Genomic DNA, 20,866 nt, shown 5'->3' with positions numbered 1-20,866 from the left:
TGGTGATGATGGGATCACTTCTGCCCGTGGACGTGAGCGCTGAGGTCGGATGGGGCCTGTGAATGCAAACGCAATCGCAGCGATATCGTCAGAACGGGGATCAGGGGAAGCACGGGGAGAAGACGGGGGACTGACGTTCTGGATGCCGAGAGCGCTGTACAGCTTGGTGCGCTCGGCGTCCGTGGGGTTAGTCTGGCCTTTGAAGACTATGCAGTACACGGAGAATAGACGGCTAGATAAGAGAGAGAGGTATGGATGAGCAAGGTAGGGCTTACTCTGGGTGGTACGGCCAACATCTGAGCCTATCGCGCCAGCAACTTGCTCAAGGGTCAAGTCTGCAAAACAACAGTCGAGCTGATAAGCATCCGCAGTGTAGGATGGAGTTCGAGGAGTCCTCACTCTTCCGGTTCATAGCAGAGGTAAGGCCCGCACAGAATTCGCTGGACATTGTTAATGGTGCTGCTAGTGATGAGGGACTATGGTAAGAGCCGATAGCTAGGGGCGTGAGGAGTGCACGGCGATAATCGTCCCATAACCAGAAATAATACAAGGGGATAATGAGATTGCCACGATGGGAAGACGATAAACCATAAGCTTATAGCCAAAGCACCGTGAACGAATGCGAGGCTGGCAGACGCCAGGTAGTAGAAGTGCTCAAGTTGTCATTTCTTTACTTGGCGGAGTGCTGAACTATATGCTCAGAGCCAGAATACACGTTAAAGAGTTGGTTAAAGGGGTGGTCGAGGATGAGCTGGGCTCTAGGGAAGACGGTGCTGTGGCCATGTAACCAGAAGGTGAGCGCACATGAGAGAATGGCAAGAAACGGAACTCGGCAGCGGCTCCCGGAATTCGCATTTACACTTGTTTGGTCCCGCTGCGAGCTCATCGCAAGTTTGTGTTGATCTCATCGTCGTCAACGTCCTACACACCTCAAGACCGTCAAAATGGTACGTCGAACGCTTGCATTGCCTCCCTTGACCATCTCTGTTGCGCTTTGGCTCGCTCGGAGATAGCTCATGACGCGTTTTGTGGTGGATGCGTAATCTGACTGTTGGATGCATCACAGCCGCCGAAGAAAGTCAAGGCCCCCAAGGAAGAGAACACCGTTTCGCTCGGCCCCCAGGTTGCTGAGGGCGAGCTCGTCTTCGGTGTTGCTCACATCTACGCCTCGTTCAACGACACCTTCGTTCACATTACCGATCTCTCGGGCAAGGAAACCATCTCGCGTGTCACCGGTACGATCTCTCGCCATTGGTTCGCAAAACCTCAAAATCTGACGCGTTGGTTTCGATAGGTGGCATGAAGGTCAAGGCTGACCGTGACGAGTCTTCCCCTTACGCTGCTATGTTGGCTGCCCAAGACGTCGCCGTCCGCTGCCGTGAAGTTGGCATCACCGCCCTCCACATCAAGCTCCGTGCCACTGGCGGTACCGGTACCAAGACCCCTGGCCCCGGTGCTCAGAGTGCTCTCCGTGCTCTCGCCCGTGCCGGCATGCGCATCGGTCGCATTGAGGATGTCACCCCCATCCCGACCGACTCTACCCGTCGCAAGGTGCGTTTTCAACCTCTCGAAATTTTCAGAAAGACTAGTGACTAATATCCTTTTTCTTCTTCAGGGTGGTCGCCGTGGTCGCCGTCTGTGATCTCGTTACCATTTGCCTTCTGGCGATCCAAAATGTTGCATGCTCCCTCATGTGTATTGGCTCGTAGCACTCAAATTGTATGTCGCCGTTCGACGCGCAACAGGTGGTTTCCATCTGCCCCGCGGTCGTTCATCCTGCTTTTATGTAGTCGTCGTTTGAGTGTGATGCGATTAGTGTGCTAAATTTTCCTGAGTTGAGGAATCTCCAAAACCTTCGCAGCGTCAATTGAGTTGACGGCGAGGCCAGGATTCAAATATTCATATGACACAGAGCCATCTTAATATTGAGAAGGCCCGGACCCACCAGATTTACGATCCTTACACTCAGGGGCGTTTCCTCATTTGATCATTATGCCTTCAATCGCCCCACAGCTGTTGCCCAGACATACCGTGCGTCACTGGGGTATCCCCTTTTTCTTGATTCTCAGCAAGCACCTCTCTCCGCATGCCTCCCATGTTAGCGTACAGGTTTCTGCGGAAGATATCAGATTGGACTCTGGAGGGCTTCTACTCGGATGTACACGTTAGTGGGCGTGAACATGTTCCCGAAGAAGGCCCGCTCATCATGTAAGGTTTAGTCCCGTTGGAGCGTCACGGTGTAGCGCTCGGCTCACCACCCCTTTCTTCAGCGCGGCCACCCACCATAATGAGATTATCGACATTGCTGCCCTCTGTAAGCCTGTCTCGCCCTCCAGTGGCTCCATGACTGACGAGCTTGCCGACCGGGACAGCTGCCACCATCCCCCACCGCCGACAGGTCCGCTTCTGGGCAAAGTCCACGATGTTCAAGAACATCTTCGCTCGTGAACTGCTCACGTCTGCGGGTAGCATACCCGTGCAGCGGAACCCCGACAGCGCGTCGACTGGGCCGGGTAGCAACGGCCACGGCCCCGGCGGTGGTGGGAAGGCGGGGATGTCGCAGGCCGCGCTGTTCCGCGACACGTCGGCGGCGCTCGCTGCGGGGTCGGTGGTAGGGGTGTTCCCTGAGGGGACGAGTTACTCGGAGCCTCGGATTGTGCAGGTGAAGGACGGGGCGGCGTGGGCGGCAGTGGAGTATGCGAAGGCGGTGAGGAGGGGGGAGGTAAGGGAGGGCAGGGAGCTGGTGGTTGTGCCGGCTGCGGTGGTGTATACGGATAAGTCGCAGTATCAGAGTCGGGTGAGTTTTCTTAGGAAAGGGAGGGTGTGCTGTTTGGCTGACGCGGGGTATGATATCTAGGTGTGCGTGAGGTGAGCTTGTCCGCTGTGATGGATATTGGGATTAGATGGCTGAAGTTGCGTAGGTACGGGGAACCTATTCCCATCAGTCGGTACGTGGAAGGTCTAAAAGAGGAGGACGAGGAGGCCACGAGGGCAGTTGTCAAAGGGGTGTCTGCTGAGATTGAGAGACGACTCAGAGCCTTAACGATTAACGCGGAGGACTGGTGCGTGCCAGTACACTCTGTCAACGGCTTACACGCAAACTATTACGCAGGGACACGCTGAGTGCGGCTGCGGCTGCAAGAGAGCTTTTCTTTCCCAAACCTCTCTCATTAGGCCTCGATAACTATGTGGACGTTTCTCAAAGGTACGTTCCATTGTGTAGTTGAGTAAGAGCGCATAACGACCCACAGATAGTCTCGTGGATACACTCACAGATTCTACGGCGACTTCCGAGGCAGGTCAAACGGCTAAGGGATCTCTAGTACGTTATCTGGCCTTGCAACGTTACACGGGCATCTCGAGCACCACACTTGAGTCTCTTTTTCCGTCCCCCCTTTCTGTCGCGATGGGTTCGTCATCTTCGTCGAAGCCGCCTGGAGTAACGGAAGCTCTCAGAACGTTCTTCTATCAGCTCGTGGCCACCCTCCTTCATCCACGAGCGCTCTTGTTTTTCCCCATGTTTGCTGTCCACGCACCGGGGTACCTCACTGGTTGGATCGCATCCTACTTTCTGTCGCCAAGGACCGAGGAAGAGTCGAAAACTCAATTTAAGGCGATCTTTGGCGGGCTCGGTCTGGCTGCTAGCTACAGCGCGGTCACTCGCCTCGCGTGGAAGTTCGTGAACCAGCCTTTCGCGTACCTGGACAGGCTCGTCCGAAGGGATGCTCTGCCGAATAGCTTGATCGAGTTTCTACAGCACCTTGCCGCATATCTTCATTCGAGCGACGACTGGATCATTAAGCTTCTTAAACGTTCGGTTGCGTTTGTGCTGCTCGGTTGCGGGACGACTCGACTTCTGTGGAGCTGGCATAATCTCTTCGTGGGAGGGGAGTTAATGTTTCTTTATATATCATGCCCCGTATTGACCTTGTCCTCCACAATACAGGAAACTATTTACAGTGAGTTCGTGTGCACCTAAATAGAACTGTCCAGTGACGCTTTTGTAGGTGGAAAAGGTTGCTGACGTCGTACAAGGTCATGTTGGGTGTGACGTCGCCGACAAGGACCGACGCTACCCAGGAAGAATTGAAGCGCTACTCACGACCAAAGCCGCCGCTGGCTAATCCGTTTATCAAGTCTCACTCGCCAGTCAGCAGACGGCTGGCCGCGGGAGGAGCCGAGATTGACGCTAAATCTATCCCAACCTCTATTCCAAGCACGAGCAAATTTATCAGACCGCTCTTCGCTGCCAGAGAAGAAGCCCAGACGTCTCTGAGACGTTACATCACCGAGTTGTCGGCTTCTGAGGCGGGCCACGAGGTGATTGCGAAGCTGAGGAGCGGCGGAGGTAATCTATGAGCACATTGTTTCCCTCTGTAGTGGGACTGCAGAGGTGACAAGCAGTAGATAGAGCAGTCTGGGTGCAATGTTACGTCTTTGCTTGTGAGAATGCGGCGAGCAGTGTGAGGATCTAGACGAGAGCGGGAAGGGTAGAGGATGCTCAGGAGGGCAAAATGAGCCCGAGCGAACTACGACGGTTTCCTTATTCGGTCGATGGTGACCTTTTGTTCCGCCGTCGGTCGTCCTCGTCCCCCCTTGTGTTCTCCCCAGCAGGCTATGCGGTGACTGACTCAAAGGCTAGCAAGCCCCTATACCATCTCCTCTTTTCCTCTTCTTGTTTATTCTTCCTATTATCTCTAATGCTCGTCGTGCACCCCGCCAGTCTCTGTGATGTCTGTCTCGATCCGTACAGTAATTCTCTCGAGCCTCATGCCATCGCTTGTGGCCATATTTTCTGTCTCACGTGAGTCCCCAGAATCCCCTCCACCCATGTCATACCCTAACATGAGGCATCCACCCCCAGTTGTCTAAAATCCCTCTCCCCGAGTGCCTGTCCCCTCTGCCGAAAGGCTTTCGACCAATCCCGCGTCAAAAAACTCCACGTCGCGGCTCCACCCGAACTCGACAACAGCGACAACGACGGCACCGGATCTCAAGCCTATGTTCTCCTTCAACGGGTCGCTCTCGCTTCGGGCGAGAATGTGTCAGAGGACGAGGTTGTAGAGGTCGTCACGGAGGTCGACGAATGGCTCGCAGCACAGGCTGACGAATCCACTTCGGTGAGTCATTATCCAGTGCAGTGGCACACACCGCTAGATTCGGCTCGCCATTCACTTGCGAAATGAATGCTCATGCGTTATTCATATCATAGAACCTCCCACTGCGCGCTGCCATGGCCGCCCTCCGTCGCTTTCAGGCACTGCAAGAGCGTGCGGAGCGCGAGAAGATTGAGCATTTGCAGCTGAAAAACCAGCTGCGCTCTAGCAAACGTACTGCTGACCAGGACCTTAAAACGTCTCGAGCGGTAGAGGAGAGCCTGCTCGGCAGGATCCAGGTCATCGAGAATGAGCACGCTGCGTACGTGTGCATAACGTCATCCGCTAGCGTGGAAATCACTAATATTCTGGCTGTCTTTTCTTTCTACGTTTAGAGAGGTGAGCATTCATCATCGTCGCCTTTTTTGCGTATTTTAACCAGTCCGTGTTATCTAGTTATCGAAACTACGTGCCGAGCTTGATGCACATCGCGCTGCCCATCGATATCGCAAGGGCGGCAGCAACCCACTTCCGCCTCCACCGCAACCGTTGCCTTTCGATCAATTCCCTGGATTCCACGGATCCGCCATCCATCCAGGCCAGAACGGTTCTGGCCAAACCAACAACGCACCCCCATCTCGAACGAGGGGCCAGCACAGTAACAACACTTCTTCCGGGCCTCCCGCGCTGAAAGCGAGAGGAACCTCACACACTAGCTATTTTCCACCTACCCAAGAGCCCACTCGTGCTCGGTGGCCAGACAATCAGAACGGCGCCCAGCGCAACCCCACGAACCCGGCTGGCCAGCAGCCGGTACCCCACGCACCCCCGGAGAGACGCACGAAGAGTGATGACACCTCAAGGGAGCGGACCCACGCCGTCGCCCCCGCGCCTGCTCCTCCCCAGCGCACTATCCCCCCTACGGCTCGCTCCGACTCAGACGCTGTATCCTATACCAATGGGTCCAGTCGATGGACGCCATGGAGCGATACCACCTCAAACTCTACAAACGGCACGCACGGCCGCCGGGCCCGCGATGATGGATCCGGCAACGTCGAGCCGCGCATGTCTTCAGCAGCTGCATATGTTAACGGATATGGTGCAGGCCTCGAGTCCGGATACGCGCTCGCGTACGAGTCGGCCCCAACACCGGGCTCTTCCTACGACGACCACATTCACGAGATCGAACAGCTCGGCCACACCATCGGGAGCTTGGGTCTGGTCGGCGTTCCGGAGCCCATCGCAACGGGCACTGTGACGTCCGAGCAGGCCGGCTCTAGGGACGCTAGGCTCAGCAGACGAAACACCACTGGGAATGCTCAGACGTCGGCATCTAGGACTGCGCGAACACGTGAACGTATCCCATTGGTCGAGGGGCAGGCTGAGGCACGCCCCCGCCAGGCGCCCACACTGAGCCAGATCCTCGAGAGGGACGCCAGAGAGAACGGGGCGGCCACTGGTGAATCCAGGGGAGCCCTGGCTCGCATCGCAGCTTTGGCTAGTGACCTGGATCAGAGTTCGCCGCTTAGCACGACGTCCTGGGGGACCGTCCACACGGTCTCGCGGGGAAGCATGAGCGAGCTGGGTCTGATCGGGCTCCAAGATGGAGGAGTGACGGGTGTGATTGGGCTGGAGAGCATCGCAGGCAGCCCAGAGCCGATGTCAGGGGATGACGATGACGAGGAAGAGGACGATGCAGGGACGCCCGTGGTGGCAGCAAGGAGAGAGAGCGCTCCAGATAACTCACTCCTTGGACTCATAAGGGAAGACGATGCTTCTGATGAGACCGCAAATGGCGTCTCATCTCGGGGGCGTTCGGCCTCAAACTCTGAGCGTTCCACGCGGCACGGCGACCTCGGCCGCAGTGCCTCTCAAGGGCAGCAGCAGCAGCAGCCACAACAACCTCAACCTGCTGCTCCTTCATCTACCAACGGAGAAAATCGCGCTCGCCACCACCACCGACACGCATCTGCGCATCGCTCGAGCGCTTCCTCTTCCTCTTCCTCGTCACGCTCCGGGGGTCAGATCGCCGACGCTGGCAACGCCCTGGGCATTTCCCTCGGCGGCTCTTCGTCTTCCTCGTCGCACCTCCCTTCCACTTCCATCAACACCTCGTCTTCTTCCGTGCGTTCGCAGCACCTGGTGACTTCTATGAACTATAGGCCGGAGATCATCGCACCCACACCCATCGTCGGCGGACCGAACATTGCTCAAATGTGGGCAAACCGCGCATGATGAATGGAGTTCTTTTTCTCTTTGATGATCTCTCATAGAACCCTATCTTGCTTTTTCGTCTCGCTCTTTCCCAAACTCTCTTTACCCCACATTGTCTCCACGCCGTCTCTGCGCGACTACCGCACGTTTCCGTCGTCCGTCTCCATCCACGTACATAGAACGTTCTTTCACGTTACCCCGTTTGATTGTTTATCTCTGCGATGCCTGTCCTCGTCTCATTCTCGTTTCTTTCATTCTCGTCGTTGCTCTGATCTTGCACTCTATCTAAAGCTGTATCTCTGAAAGTTTCCTCTGCTCGTCTATTCCTCTAACTCTAACTCTATTTCCCTGTCTATCCACCCATCCATCCTATATCGCTCTCATGGTCTCTCTAGTACTAATCGGAATCATGTGTTGTAGTACTGATCGCCCCCACCCCCACACACTAGACGGCGTCGTTTCGAAGGTTGTTGTAGAACTGTGGTGTATGTAGATTTTAGTCTCGAACCTAATATACGAAACTCTGTCTCGTCTCTCGCTCGAAGTCGCCCATGGCATCCGGCCGGCGATTTCCCTGCCTATAGCCTGCGACACTCGGAAGCCGTGGCGCTGGCACGAGACCGCGCCGGGATCGAATGGGTCCATCATCATCGCGTGATGCAGATGAGTCCCATGGGATGACTCTCGAGGGACCCCCGAATTGAGAGGATGGGCTCTAGAACTTTCGTGGACCACTGGCATTAATTGCATCCATCCCATTCATCCATCCGTCCATCCATCCATCCATTTGTGGGCTATGTGTGATCTGTTGTGATCATGAGAGCGGTCGCTAGACGACTTGGGTTCAAGGAGGTGCTATCAGATGGCTTCATCTCTCGGCCGACTTCGAGGTGCTCTGTATTAATGAATTCGCTCATCGTTCGTGTATATATACGGCAACGCTATGATGCGCAGTGGGTTCACGCGTCGAATGGAATGGAATCGAAGTGCATGTACATAGTAGTCAGGTAGTCATAGTTGTTTGCGTAGTATTACTACTATCATGTACGGTGTGTCACTGCTGTACGTTCCGCTTACTCGGTGCTAAGCGCTGAGCGGTGTTACCTACTTAATTGTACAGGCTGATCACGAGCTCCTGTTTGGCACTTTGGTGCCGTACCATGGGCGAGCGCCGCGGAAATTACCTGCGCACTTGACGTTGTGCGGGCCTGTGGAGACGGTCGAGAGACGGAAGTCGGACTGCCCCGTGCGGTGTTATCGAGTTACTTATGCCTAAAGGTATGATTTGGCAATGGCAGGTATGGACGCCATCGTACCTGTGGAATCCTTATGGATATGGATGAAAGACTCGGAGTAGAAGATGTGTGGCGCTGCAAAGAGTTTTTGTACCTGCCCGAAAGGTGGGCGATGTTGGTCAGGTGCAATCCGTGTGGGGAACAGGGACATTGGACTCTGCGGCCGAAACTAAGATATAGAGCTCAAGACCTGAGGTAACTTTGGGAAAGATGCCTTGCGCATATGGAAAGTTGGCAATTGTGTTAGAGAGCGAGGATCGGGCGCGGCCGTTTTGCGTTTTGATCCATTCCATCCGAGTGCAGCTTCGGAGTCGGAGAGAGCTCGCGAGGCGGTGCCAGCCGAGCACACGTTCGGTATATTCTGGGAACGTCACGGCGCTGCTCAGGTCCAGGGCACGTCGAGCCCGCTGGAAACCTTCGTGCTTGTTCGCGACACTTGCGATTGTAACTTTAAGACGAGTAGCGGTGCCGGATTGAAGCGACTCGTGAAACCTTCCGCCGGGTTTGAGATGAAGCACAACTCCGACTCCGGGACTGGCCGAGCACTCGCGAAGTGGCAAAGAGCCTGAGGGCGAATCGATGGTCGGAGCGTGCGTGCGTGCACTCGAGGTCCTGGCTCGCAGCCTCAGCTGGACGAGGCCCGTGCGATCGTAGGTCCTAATTATGTGTAGGTGCAGCACAAGCTAATGCTGGTGCACGATGTTCCATCCGAAGAAGTAGTAGCTGCGCAGAACGATGGTACGTAGCGTGATGCATACTCATCATGGTCATACGATTGTGAATCTGCGAAGCTCTGCTAGGTTGCTGAGAAGTTAATGTTAGTATGGGGTACGAGTGCGACCGCCACTGGGGACCTGGGCATGGAATCGGGTGTGCGATCGTGCATTCGATATTCGTTGGAGGTAGGAAGTGAGGCTACTACATTATTAGTATGCGGGTGACGTGCCACTAGGGTGTTGATCTATGGACAAACGGAGCGAGTGATGATCCTTTGAGGAGCAAATAGAGCTTATGCCTCGAGCGTAAGATTGCTTAACACGTTCACATTGTGGGGTTAACGTAGGTATAGAACTCGAGCGAAGTTTCTCCTGTTCGACGGTATACTTACATTAAATCTGGGGATCTGCTAGGCACGGGACGATAAGGACATGAGGAGCCCACAACAGTGGAATACACATACGAGAAGCTCAGATCATGGATAGGCTTCACGTCTGCAGTGCAGTGGGAGAATCCTGTTTGCGATGAACGTGCAATATGGACGCACGAGCGATACGTTTTGGGTAGGTGAAGCCTGCTAGCCGCTCGGAGGTCTGGGGTTCCGTTCACAAGGAGCATCGCTGCGCAAGAGATCCAAATCCGACACGGAATGCGCAAGGAAAGTCAAGAATAAGCGTCGGCTCGGAAGCGATCTCGTGTTTTATGGATAGCCTCACTGGGGCGTAACGAAGGTCCGAGGTATGGTGGATGGTTAGCGTTTCGAGCTCCCTCCCCCATGACGCAACAGCCACTGAAGCCACAAACTGAAGTAAAGCACTTATCTGAACGGAGGCGTGTGTGGGGTAATCTCGACATCAAGCAACCAGTTCTACGATCCATCAATGAGGCAGTATGGGCCCTCCCGTGTCAGGACTCTGGATATGTTCGTAGGTTGCCAGGCTGTTCTGACGAAACGGTGCAGGCTGGACGTAGCACCAATGCGATGAGTGCGTGTTTCGCTAAGTCTGACACATAAATGAGCAAGCCGATATGCCAGTGCTGGCTCAGTTTGAGTTCCCCAGACGCCCGAGCCTGGGCTTCCGGCCGACTTCCGACACGCGGGAAGTGCCGCATTATCTCCCAAGCCCCCTTTACCACATCCGCCCTTGTGTGCGCTCCTCGTTCAGAGCCGCCAAAGCTTGTCCCACCTCACGAGTACGTGTTCAAGCATCATGTCAGATGAATAGAACGTCCTCAGATGTCACTTCAGACTTCACTCAGAGAGACTAGCGCCGCTCGCGAGTGCGAGAGACTTATCATGACACACTCCGCGTTGTCAACATGCTGACAACACGAGGACAAGGACGAAATCGTTCGGCCCGGTGCAGAGCTACTCCCTTAGCACGATCTTGGTCCTTCTTAGACGCAAGAAGGGAGCCGAAAATGAACTAGGTGCGCACAAAAGTGTCCACGCCGGAATTATTCCTTGTTTATCCTTGCACATCAAGGACGTTTGCCGGGTCGGACTCGCTGAACCAAAACGCATCCAGGGATCCAGATGGCCGGCCGGGGCCAATAGTTTTCTTATCTCGCCCGTTTTGCTCAGGCCAGGTTCTGTCACGTCGTGATTCGTGATGCAGCGATGTGGTCACTGGCTCCCTTCCCTCCAAGAACGGGGCTTTCGATCCCCTGTCACTCGTCTGTCGCTTAACGGCCTCGTGCCCTATATATCCAAGCAGAATACACCTCCCTGACATGCACACGCCAACCCGCCCGCAACCGTCCCATCCCACCACGCTTATTAGGCCTGGCTGCTTGAGCTAGTCAAGAGCCCGCCTATCCGCTGCACAGTCTTGACTTGCAGCGTCATTCACTCTCCTTCCCCAAGGTCATGCTAGTCATTAGCAGTAGCTCCTCGTGCGATGTCTGTCTCGAGAGCTACGATTCAGTGACCAATATACCCTGTGCGATCTCCTGTGGCCATGTCTTCTGCCAGAAGTGCGTGTCAGTCTTTTCTCCCTTCATGCGATGACGATGTCATGTGTTGACGATCCCCTGCTACAACAGATGCCTGGATCAGCTGGCACGCGCTTCGTGTCCCCTGTGCCGTGTTCCCTTCGAGTCTACGGAGACGCGAAGACTGCACATCGACCTGGGTACCCCGCCCAGGTTGACCCACGCACACATGTTCAACGACAGCGACGAGCCGTCTCCGCCTCCCCCCTCCTTCGCTTCCCCCACCCAGCACGAGCGGCAGCGCTTGCAGGGTGAGATCATCCGAGTCGTCAAGGATGGCGTCAAGTCGTCGGAACTCCGCCGGGTTCTCGATGAATGCAGGACCTGGTACAAGACCCAGCCCACCGATCAGGTAAGCGGGGATCTCCCGTCTCCCGATATCGCGCAGCACCACACCGGTCCTCATCATCGTCATCGTGTCGCATCACGTGTTACAGTACGACAGCTTGCGGGTGAGCTACCTGCTCCTGTACCACCTCACGGAGACGAGGGCGAAGCTGTCCGCGGAGACGAAGCGGGCCAGGGCAGCGAACGCGGAGTTCGAGGAGATCAAGATGGGCTTGACGAAAGACCTTAACAATGTTACGACACAGCTCAAGGATGTGCAGCGGAGAGGCAGGCGCGAGAGCGAGCAGGCGGTGGAGGTGGAGAAGAGTCTGAGGGACCATCACGCGGCTCTCGATGCTCGGTGGAAAGCGTGAGTCTTGAGCCGAACACGTCCATCACGAAGCAAACGCTAACGCCCTCGTGTCCCCGTGATCGCGGCGCATATAGTCAAGTAAGTTGCGCTAGGCTGTTTGCGCTGTCTCCTTATCTGACCTCTGCGCCGTTCTAGTATGATGCTGCTGTCCACGAGTGCCGCAAGCTGCGTGCAGAGCTGGGCAAGGCACGGAAGCCGTTTATGGGATATACGCCGTCCGAGGCCGAGTTCTACCCTACTGAGGATCCAGAATTCGACGATGACGAGGAGGAAGATGATTTCAGGACCGAGTGCAGCTTCGATAGAAGCCTGCCCACTCGGGAGGACATCATCTTCGGCCTCTCCCCTCTCCCGGAGAACATGCCCACTCTCCCGTCCTCGATGCAGCCGTTCGCGGCAGCAGCAGAGGACGAGTACAGCGATGAAGGCGATACAGAAACCGACAACGAAACCGATGAGGACGATATGGAGAAGCCCCACGTAAGGAACAGCGCCGTCGTCTACCCGCTCTCCCACTCGTTCGTGCCGCCCATGAATATCCCGGGTGCCCAGGCGTCGCCGACGGATGCCGTTGCCGACTTCGACACCGGCTCGTCCTGGACACACAAGTCAGGCCTCTCCAAATCGCGCCCACGGAGCGGCAGCCACCGCACGAGCAAGACCTCGCCGGTATCGTCCTCCCCCCCGGACCACGACGTAGGCGACGTCCGACCGAAAGGCCAAGGCCGCGGGCAGGGCGCGGAGCAGCAGCAGGAGCAGCGGCGCTGCGCACAGCTGCACGAGCTCCTCGACACGACACCGACGCCGACGCCCGCGCCGACGTCCTCCTCCTTCTCGTCCGACCGGTTCATCGAGCCGCTGCAGCGCCCGGGCTCGACCGTCTCGCGCTCGAACACGCCCGGGAGCGCGGCGTGGGCGCCCGCGGCGGGGTTCTATAGCGAGCAGTATCGCCCGTCGGGGCACTCGGGCGCGGGGCGTACTATGGATAAGGTGCAGGTGGAGTGGCGCGGCGATCGCGATCGCGAGCGTGAGCGGGAACGTGAGAAGATCCGGCACACGCCCTCGATCCCGAGCGGGCTCAAGGACGGCGGGAACGGCGGCGGCGTTGGCGGGGGCGGGGGGTACGGCGGCCCCACGCCTGGCTCGTACGGTTCGTACGGGTCTTATGGGTCGTACAGGGAGAGCCGGCACTCGCGCTCGGGCAAGAACAAGGCGCACTCGGTGCCCAATGTCTCTTATGCTTAGGTTAACTTTGCCCTTCGCCCTCCTCTCCGCCTCGCGTCTCATTTCGTTCTGCCTCCTCCCCACTCGCCTCTATATCCACGGCTGCTGCCTGGAACTCTCAGTCCACACACCATTGTCGCCCGTCTCGTCTCGCTGCCAGGATCCGGTCGTTCAAGTCTACTAATGTGCTAATCATGCGCCGCGTTTCGTTTAGCGTCCAAAGCTCGTTTTCGTTCCCCTATCGATATCACCACGACTTTTCCAAACCATGTTGATCATGAACCCAGGCTCCCGGCTCAGCCCAGCCCCAGCATAACATAACATAACATAACCCTCGTAGCTGTGCATTTCTCTGTATTCTTGTAGTTGTACATGCGCCCTCCTGCACGATACGTACTGTTTGTATGATAACTCCCCCTTCCCCCTCCCGACACGCTGCGGCGCATACTGCACTGTATGCGCGCGCATTCACGATCGCTACTCAATGACATTCGTTTACGTACTCTTGTGTATTGCAAGACGATCAGGACTTCGATGCCGATGACGGCGACGATGATAGTGATAGTGATGAATGTACGATTAGCGATTGACAACGATTGTCGATTAACCGGCCGGATGAAGATACATGATGGTGGTGATTAGTGATACAGGTAAGCGGGGTGCGCAAACGTCCGCGGCATCGAAGCGGACGAGAAAGGATTGGGCGATGTGGCATGAAGGGATTGGGTAGGTGGCGGGTGTAGTAGTATGTGTGTATGTAGGAGGTGGGCGCCCCTGAATCAGGAAAAAGCAGACTGAGGATGCTCAGATCCGAAGTAGAGCCATCCGATAACACGGATGCGCGTTCGGGGGTGCACGTGAAGCAGAGGCCAGGGAAAGCAGTGACTCAGGAAGGTCAAGGGAAACAAGAAAGGAAGAAGGCGGAATAAACCGATAGCACGAAATCAAGACTTGCCCCCACACTGATTCAGCCCCGCGCCGCAAAACTGCGCGACAATCATCCAGAGCACAAACAGCGCGACGACACCGCAGAGCACGACGATCTTGCCGTTCTTCCACCACATCTGCCTGCGCACCTGGCGCGCGCCGCGGCGGAACGCGGTCGCCTGCGTGGCCATGGTGTCGGTCTTGTCGACGAGGAGCTCGATGCGCTCGCCGCGGCTGAGGATCTGCTCGACGTTCTGCACCATGATGTCTTTGACGTGGTTGAGCTCGTGCTGCGCGCGCGCGATGTCGTCCGCGGGCGGGGCGGTGTTGTAGGTGTGCATGAGGGCGCCGACGGCGGGGCCGAAGGTGCCTTGGAGGCCGTAGGCGGGGGTGCTGTCGAGTGCGGCGGAGGAGGTCGAGGGGAGGTCGGTGAACTGGGGGAGGGTTAGTAGGTGGGTTCTGGGTGTGGGATAGAGTAGAAGCGGGCGATCGGGGGTGCGCGAGACGGTGGCAGCGGCTCGCGCCGGTGGTGGGGGTAAGGAAGATCTGCGCGTACCTTGTGCTGCAGGTCTACCAGGAATGCGAACGGCATCTTTCTGTTTGGGGATCAGAGCACGTCATCGTCAGCGTTCTTCATTTCTGCTTTCATGCGCCCTCATCACGAATAGTAGAAACCGGGTGCATGGAAGCGGAAGCACAAGAGAAGGCAGAGCCAGCTCAAACAGACTCAAACCAGAAATCAAGGGCTCACCTGCCGGCAGCGTCATCGGCCATGACGAGATAGATGTATCCATTATCGGCGATGTAGTGGAAGAGGTACTCTTGCCAGACGTAGGTGAGCTTGCTGTTGTTGGGTGGTATCTTGGACAGAACAGTCTGCGCAGCTGCGGGAGGGGTGCGTCACCAGGAAACGTTGGGTCAGTCAATCTGGGGATGGTCCGCAGCGGGATGGCATACCATGGGAGAAGTTTCGGTCGCCCGGTCCCTGGTGTTCGGCGAGGATAACAGACCCGCGTGCGACGAGTGCGTGAAGCTGTTTAGTATGTGAGACTCCTTCTGTAATCTAATGTACCCCTTACTTACCAGCGACATGATAGTCTCGAGGATGGATTATGGAGGACGGCGTGGAGTTCTGGCCCACACTGCCTGTCACCGCGTGGAGCCTGACAACATCCGCCTTCCTAAACTGGAAGGATCACGGCAAATCCCGGCGCCTTCCCCACGGACTGGAGCCTCCACGACAGCAGTTCAGCGCTCTCTCCGGAAAAGTTTGGTTAGACTCACCCCGCGACGCAGCTGTAGAAACATCACCATGGTGCGTTCTCCCTCCCTTTCTCGGTCCTGTGCTCGTGTAACTCATGGCTGGCTGCAACAGTCCGACTCTGAAGCCTCCGTTCGCAGCCAAACCAACGGCCGTGCCTCGTCTGCTATTGCGAAGCCTCCGGGAGCTCAGATTCGGTGCGTCCCCCGCCCTTCCCTTTGCAACGTGCTTCGTCTTCTCTAACCAGGATTGTGTTCTCTCTACAGCCGGCGGGCAACGGGTCAGCAGAAACCGAACTCGACGCGGGCGGCGGGCGCGGGCGGCTCGTCAGGGACGATGCTCAAGCTCTACACGGACGACTCGCCTGGTCTCCGAGTGTGCGTCTCCCCCTTCTGTTACCTCCACGTATATCTAACTTGTCATTCGTGCTTATATACAGTGACCCCTTTGTCGTCCTCATCCTTTCGCTCTCCTTCATCGCATCCATCTTCTTCCTGCACATCTCTGCTAAAATCATTCGGTCGTTCGCCAAGTAATTCTCGGGGGGTCTACACTATAACGTTAATGGACATCTTGTTTGGCTCTCGCGCTCGCTCTTATCCATTTGCCTGTATGCGTCCCCTTCCGACACCTTGCGACGTTTGTCTGCTGCATGTCCCTCGCGCGGTGGTGTCACGGTGTACCTAATCCGCTAAATGCTCGCGTGGGTGCCTCCGCTGCGTGTAGAAAGCGGTCGTCGCCTCGGCAGAGTTCTTTTTATGATATAATACCCACCCTGCGTATATTATTATGGTGGTTTTTCGGCCTCGGCTGAACGCGCCTTTGTAGAGCCACCCTCGAGTGTGGTGCTGAGCTGGGAGACCCTGAATGGGGTACATTGGCTATTAAAACGAGGCACTTGGAGTGAGGACGTCCGTTTTACGAGTTTTGTATGTCCTCGGTGCAAACTCTTGACACTGAGTTGGTCGAGGACCACGTTAGCTATGAGTCGCAAAATGTAAAGCTGCCGAAATGAGGCGGCATAAATAGGGGCTGAGACAATGCCACACGCTGACAGCCTCAGTGGCATGTTTCCCTGCCCGCTTACGGGCCAATGCACAGGCAACAAACACGCTCGCTTGTTTCACCCGTATCACCACCACCACCGCTATCACCAGCTGCGAGCATGGACGTGACGCCGCCCGCCTTCATCTACTGCGCGGACCCGGGCACGGCCAACTGGGCGCTGCCCTACCTCGAGGCGTCGCCGTACATCATCCTCGACTGCGAAGGGATGAACATCGGCCAGGCCGGCGGCGTGCTCTCGCTCGTGTGCGTCGGCAGCGCGCACGCGCGGGACGTGTTCGTGTTCGACGTGCTCGCGCTGCGCGCGTCCGAGTCCAGCGGCGGCTCCGCGGATCCTTCAAGTCGCACGGATCAGTCGTCGGCGCTGGCGCGTCTCGCGCGCGTGCTCGCGGACCCGGGTGTGCGCAAGGTGATGTGGGACTGCCGGAACGATTATCTGGAGATTAAAGAGGTGTTGGGGGCTGCGATGCGTGGGGTGCTTGATTTACAGTTGGCGGAGATCGGGGCGCGCGGGGAGGACGGGTGGGAGGGCGCGGGGCGCCGCGAGGGGCGGATTGCGGCGGGGGGGAGGCGCGTGTCGTGGAGGTTTTTGAGGGATAATCGCGGGTTGTTTAAGGGCGTGCATGCGCTCAAGGGTATGGAGCAGGCGCTGAGGGAGAGCAAGATTCCGATGCAGGGCAAGGACGGTGTGTGGCGCGGTTCGCTGAAAGGTCGCTTTGCTCACTTGGACTCCTTGACTTTTCGCTTCTCGATGGAATATTAACCTCGGTGCATGGCTTGTAGCCGACGTCGTGGCCATGCACAAGGCCGACGGCTCCGCCATGTGGCTGCAGCGCCCGCTGCACCCCAAACTACTCGCGTACGCAGCGCACGACATATACATGCTCGACGCCCTCTACGCCAAGTTCCTACACGACCGCTGGATCACGCCGCACACGGAGCCCGCGCTGCTCGAGCAGAGCGCACGGTACGCGCTCGCGCTCTCATACCAGGGGCGCGTCGCGCCCGAGGACGTGTTCGGCTCGTGCGGGCTCCTGCCGCTGGACGTGCTCCGCGAGCCGCGCGGGCTGACGGTGCCGTGCGCGGGGTGCAGGCGTATTCAGGGGCTGGATTGTTTTATGCTGCAGCAGATGCGCGGGCAGCGAGTGAGGCACCGGAGCAACCTGTGCAGGGTGTGCCAGATCAAGGCGATTATTAAGAAGGTGGATTTTACGCCGATGCTGACGTATGTTGTGGTATGTTCGCTGTTTTGTGGATTCACGGTGTGGGTTGGGTGACGAGTGCGCTTACGCTGGGGTTCATTTGATAGGTGAATGAACGGCACTGATAGTGACTTGGTTGGAGTGTTGTCCACGGACTTTTGGATTCTTTGATGCTGCTTTATTTGTACGTTATAATGAGCTGTGTTTCGATAGCCTACTTCCGAACGTTCCTTCTGCTTGCTTACGCCGGACACGATGGTCTTTGCATTGAGTTCGGCATGTCGTTTACGGATGCAGCAGGCAATGTAATGTAAGAGTTGTAGACGATGCGTCTGATTGGACAGCCACAGAGGGAGTTATCATATGGCGATCTCCGCGCCTTCCCAACTGACGGAAGCCCTCCTCTGCACTCCCTGCTTACTTACCACTCTCGCCTCCTCTACAAAACCCATCCACTCATCCTCCCTCCCCCAGATCCCACTCGCTCTCCCTCTCATCATGTCCTGGCAAAGTCAGTGTCTCTTCATCATCCTGCCTTCTGCATCTGCCGTCTGACCTCCTCTCCTTGCAGCATACGTCGACTCCAACCTCGTGGGCACCGGCAAGGTCGCCCGCGCCGCTATCCTCGGCCAGCAGGGCGGTGTCTGGGCGGTATCGGCGGGATACAACGTACGCATCGCCGCTCCTACACAGTCCTATCCATCCTGATCAATCGCATGCTCTTGCTGCATACGGCTTCCTGCTTCGTACTCTTCCCGCTTCATACTCTTCCTGCTTCATATTCTGGCGTATGGCACGGACAGATCGCGGCGGACGAGCAAAAGACCATCATCGACGCCGTCTCCAAGATCGAGGCGTCCTTCAAGGAGAACACCATCCCCGTCAGCTCGCTCACCCTCGCCGGGCGCAAGTTCATCATCACGCGCCCCGAGGCGCGCAGTCTCTACGGGCGCAAGCAGGTGTGTCTGGGTCCCCCGTTACTCATTAGTACATTCGTGCGCGTGCTCATCTCTTTTTGCTATTACCATCGCCATCGCCATTTCCATGTTCGTTGCTCGGTTATATGCTCTCCTCACCCCTTACACCGGCACACCATCACCACCTTGTCCACCGTCATAATCCCCTGCATCACTCGCCCGTTGTCGTTACGCGCACACAGCAAGACGGCATCGTCGTCGTGAAGACGAAACAGGCCATCCTCGTCGCCGAGTACCAGCCGCCCACCCAGGCCGGCGAGGCCACCGTGGTCGTCGAGGGCCTCGCGGACTACCTCATCGGCGTCGGCTATTAGATTGGACCATCGCATTGGCCCCCTCGCATTGCCTACGCCGATCATCGGATTCATGGTGATGGAGGAGGGCGGAAGTATATACACAACACAACAACAACAACAACATGACGGTTCACGTTCGGAAGCTCGGAAGAGGACCATGTACTAATGTATTCGCTCAAGTGACTCTTTGTTTTGTTAATCATTTGAATGTGCTTGATCGATTGTGCTGGATTCGGGTTGAGGCCGTGGCGGTCGGGGCGTTCAGCAAGAGCCGATCGGAGGATCGTCCGCGATGAGAGAGTGCTAGGTCCTGCCCAAGCCCCTCGGTGACGGTAGCTCGTTCGGCGCTTGGGCCTTTGTTGTTCTTGCGGTCGTGTCTTGCGTCGGTTCACTGAGACTCTTTCTAGGCGCTCTAGTCATCGCATCGACCGCGCTTTGTCGCGTCGCCAGGTATAATGAGCCCCAACGGTAACATCTGAGCACCCTATCCTCCCCCCTTCTGCTCCGCGCTCTAAATGCTTTTCGGACCCGTAACACCTCCCCGCAGACCTGAAGATCTGCCACACGTCCCGTCAGCCAGCGACGTCTCCTACAGCTGCCTGTACCAGCAGCTCCACTCGCCGCTGATGCACGCAGACCCGCACCTCGCGCGGCTGATCCACACGCCGCACAACCGCGTCGGCTACGCCGGCGTGCTGAGCGCGGAGGTGCTGTCGCGGCTCGAGGCGCGCTGCAGGGCGATTATGCGCGGGCTGACGCACCTCGGGCACCGCGCGATGCGGCTGCAGTTCGACGATATACGCGGGCGGTGCGGGCCGCGGATGCGGGAGCCTGGCGCGCGGGAGGAGGTGCTGTCGATTCTGGAAAGGTCGGGGGCGGCGGAGAGGGAGAGTAGGTGGGTGGGCGAGGTGGTGTTGGGGAGGCATGGGTGGCGTGTGTTTGATTATCTGAATTTTGAAGTTTTGTGTGCTGATCTGAGGACGGTTTTCGTTTTGGCAGGGGTCGAGGACTTGAAGGGGGATTATCCGGAGATGTTTTGCGTGTGTGTGCTGCAGACGTGGGTCGAGGAGGAGCGGGCGAGGGGGAGAAATGCGTTGGCCTCGATGTGGTCCGAGACGTATCTAGACGGTGATCGCAAGACATAGCGGGTGCATATGCTTGGAGATTCTCTGTTTTATCTGTTATGGACGTGTTTATAACCGGAAAAAAATGGTGAATCATGATGACACTTGACCGGTTCCGCCATGGCTCGCTGTTTGCCTCCCTTGGCGCAGTTTCGTGCTCGAACCGCTGGAGTAGCAGCGCTTCGTCTCCCCGGTTGAAAGTGTATATCCGCAAGATAAGCCCCACATCGCGACGTCGATTGCTGTACGGCTGGGTCACTGTGCCCCCACCCTGGTCTGTCTGAACCAGGTTGAGGAGTCTGGTGAAGCGGCTGCCGTCTCAGGGGGGCGCGTGCGATGATCGTTCCGCGATCACGTGTACGCAAAACCAACTTAAGTGTGGATGGCCCATCCGAAGGTTGCGTATATGACAAGGCTTGCGCGAAACCTTCATCCATATTTGAACTTTGACAGCAAATTCGACGTAAAGAGTACAGTGCTAGGTAGACTTGAGGACTCTCAGCCTCCCAGTTCCGAAAGACAATTTAGTCAACATAGCGCGTTGACCAAGCGTTGAACTTGGTGGCCCCATCACTAAATGGGCGGACCGAATATAAGTACATGAGCAGTAGTAGAATCAGTTATAACTGACACCGTACCTTAATGATATTTCGAATCTCCAGCACGAGTGGAGCGTAAAGTCCGTTTTTGACATATGGGAAATCAGACCAAAATAAGACGGTGAAATGGTCAGATCAGGGATGATATTATAATATTGATGGCTATCTTACCGC

General features: G+C 56.7%; 11 protein-coding genes across 11 annotated transcripts; 9 read left to right on the top strand and 2 right to left on the bottom strand.

Annotated features, from left to right (window-relative positions):
• Nucleotides 1–14: 14 nt before the first annotated feature.
• CONPUDRAFT_159006 (uncharacterized protein) lies at nt 15–448 on the bottom strand (the record flags this gene model as incomplete). The annotated part of the gene is made up of 4 exons (XM_007776071.1): nt 15–56; nt 136–206; nt 276–335; nt 400–448. The coding sequence occupies 4 exons, from the start codon at nt 446–448 to the stop codon at nt 15–17; spliced, it is 222 nt and encodes a 73-aa protein (XP_007774261.1).
• A 382-nt stretch (nt 449–830) lies between these two features.
• CONPUDRAFT_112126 (uncharacterized protein) lies at nt 831–1,787 on the top strand. The gene is made up of 4 exons (XM_007776070.1): nt 831–947; nt 1,067–1,235; nt 1,295–1,551; nt 1,616–1,787. Exons 1-4 carry the CDS (start codon nt 945–947, stop codon nt 1,640–1,642), a joined length of 456 nt encoding a protein of 151 aa, XP_007774260.1. The 5' UTR covers nt 831–944; the 3' UTR covers nt 1,643–1,787.
• A 299-nt stretch (nt 1,788–2,086) lies between these two features.
• On the top strand, nt 2,087–4,359 carry CONPUDRAFT_159004 (acyltransferase; the record flags this gene model as incomplete). Its single annotated transcript, XM_007776069.1, has 8 exons — nt 2,087–2,208; nt 2,271–2,314; nt 2,373–2,797; nt 2,858–2,868; nt 2,922–3,062; nt 3,113–3,205; nt 3,256–3,880; nt 4,036–4,359. 8 exons carry the CDS (start codon nt 2,087–2,089, stop codon nt 4,357–4,359), a joined length of 1,785 nt encoding a protein of 594 aa, XP_007774259.1.
• Nucleotides 4,360–4,600: 241 nt separating this feature from the next.
• Nucleotides 4,601–7,744, top strand: CONPUDRAFT_140011 (uncharacterized protein). Its single transcript, XM_007776068.1, has 4 exons — nt 4,601–4,804; nt 4,865–5,120; nt 5,213–5,422; nt 5,553–7,744. Exons 1-4 carry the CDS (start codon nt 4,701–4,703, stop codon nt 7,329–7,331), a joined length of 2,349 nt encoding a protein of 782 aa, XP_007774258.1. The 5' UTR covers nt 4,601–4,700; the 3' UTR covers nt 7,332–7,744.
• Nucleotides 7,745–8,352: 608 nt separating this feature from the next.
• Nucleotides 8,353–9,174, top strand: CONPUDRAFT_77222 (uncharacterized protein; the record flags this gene model as incomplete). Its single annotated transcript, XM_007776067.1, has 3 exons — nt 8,353–8,372; nt 8,609–8,710; nt 8,853–9,174. 3 exons carry the CDS (start codon nt 8,353–8,355, stop codon nt 9,172–9,174), a joined length of 444 nt encoding a protein of 147 aa, XP_007774257.1.
• Nucleotides 9,175–11,950: 2,776 nt separating this feature from the next.
• On the top strand, nt 11,951–13,735 carry CONPUDRAFT_169364 (uncharacterized protein). Its single transcript, XM_007776066.1, has 2 exons — nt 11,951–12,013; nt 12,153–13,735. The coding sequence occupies exons 1-2, from the start codon at nt 11,999–12,001 to the stop codon at nt 13,260–13,262; spliced, it is 1,125 nt and encodes a 374-aa protein (XP_007774256.1). The 5' UTR covers nt 11,951–11,998; the 3' UTR covers nt 13,263–13,735.
• Nucleotides 13,736–13,859: 124 nt separating this feature from the next.
• On the bottom strand, nt 13,860–15,293 carry CONPUDRAFT_131789 (VAMP synaptobrevin-like protein). The gene is made up of 5 exons (XM_007776065.1): nt 15,252–15,293; nt 15,126–15,201; nt 14,920–15,052; nt 14,725–14,764; nt 13,860–14,602 (listed from the first exon to the last, which is right to left on the bottom strand). Exons 1-5 carry the CDS (start codon nt 15,258–15,260, stop codon nt 14,186–14,188), a joined length of 675 nt encoding a protein of 224 aa, XP_007774255.1. The 5' UTR covers nt 15,261–15,293; the 3' UTR covers nt 13,860–14,185.
• A 160-nt stretch (nt 15,294–15,453) lies between these two features.
• Nucleotides 15,454–16,199, top strand: CONPUDRAFT_85326 (Pre protein translocase Sec Sec61-beta subunit). Its single transcript, XM_007776064.1, has 4 exons — nt 15,454–15,483; nt 15,544–15,626; nt 15,696–15,806; nt 15,869–16,199. Exons 1-4 carry the CDS (start codon nt 15,481–15,483, stop codon nt 15,963–15,965), a joined length of 294 nt encoding a protein of 97 aa, XP_007774254.1. The 5' UTR covers nt 15,454–15,480; the 3' UTR covers nt 15,966–16,199.
• A 395-nt stretch (nt 16,200–16,594) lies between these two features.
• On the top strand, nt 16,595–18,030 carry CONPUDRAFT_169361 (uncharacterized protein; the record flags this gene model as incomplete). Its single annotated transcript, XM_007776063.1, has 3 exons — nt 16,595–17,180; nt 17,278–17,729; nt 17,804–18,030. The coding sequence occupies 3 exons, from the start codon at nt 16,595–16,597 to the stop codon at nt 17,819–17,821; spliced, it is 1,056 nt and encodes a 351-aa protein (XP_007774253.1). The 3' UTR covers nt 17,822–18,030.
• A 67-nt stretch (nt 18,031–18,097) lies between these two features.
• CONPUDRAFT_85325 (profilin) lies at nt 18,098–19,185 on the top strand. The gene is made up of 4 exons (XM_007776062.1): nt 18,098–18,207; nt 18,268–18,365; nt 18,500–18,655; nt 18,856–19,185. Exons 1-4 carry the CDS (start codon nt 18,195–18,197, stop codon nt 18,985–18,987), a joined length of 399 nt encoding a protein of 132 aa, XP_007774252.1. The 5' UTR covers nt 18,098–18,194; the 3' UTR covers nt 18,988–19,185.
• Nucleotides 19,186–19,484: 299 nt separating this feature from the next.
• Nucleotides 19,485–20,114, top strand: CONPUDRAFT_158998 (uncharacterized protein; the record flags this gene model as incomplete). The annotated part of the gene is made up of 2 exons (XM_007776061.1): nt 19,485–19,902; nt 19,969–20,114. 2 exons carry the CDS (start codon nt 19,485–19,487, stop codon nt 20,112–20,114), a joined length of 564 nt encoding a protein of 187 aa, XP_007774251.1.
• Between the last annotated feature and the right edge of the window lie 752 nt (nt 20,115–20,866).

The sequence above is a fragment of the Coniophora puteana genome (assembly GCF_000271625.1).
Source record: "Coniophora puteana RWD-64-598 SS2 unplaced genomic scaffold CONPUscaffold_16, whole genome shotgun sequence".
Classification (NCBI taxonomy): Eukaryota; Fungi; Basidiomycota; class Agaricomycetes; order Boletales; family Coniophoraceae; genus Coniophora; species Coniophora puteana.
This window is presented reverse-complemented; position numbering and strand designations above follow the sequence as displayed.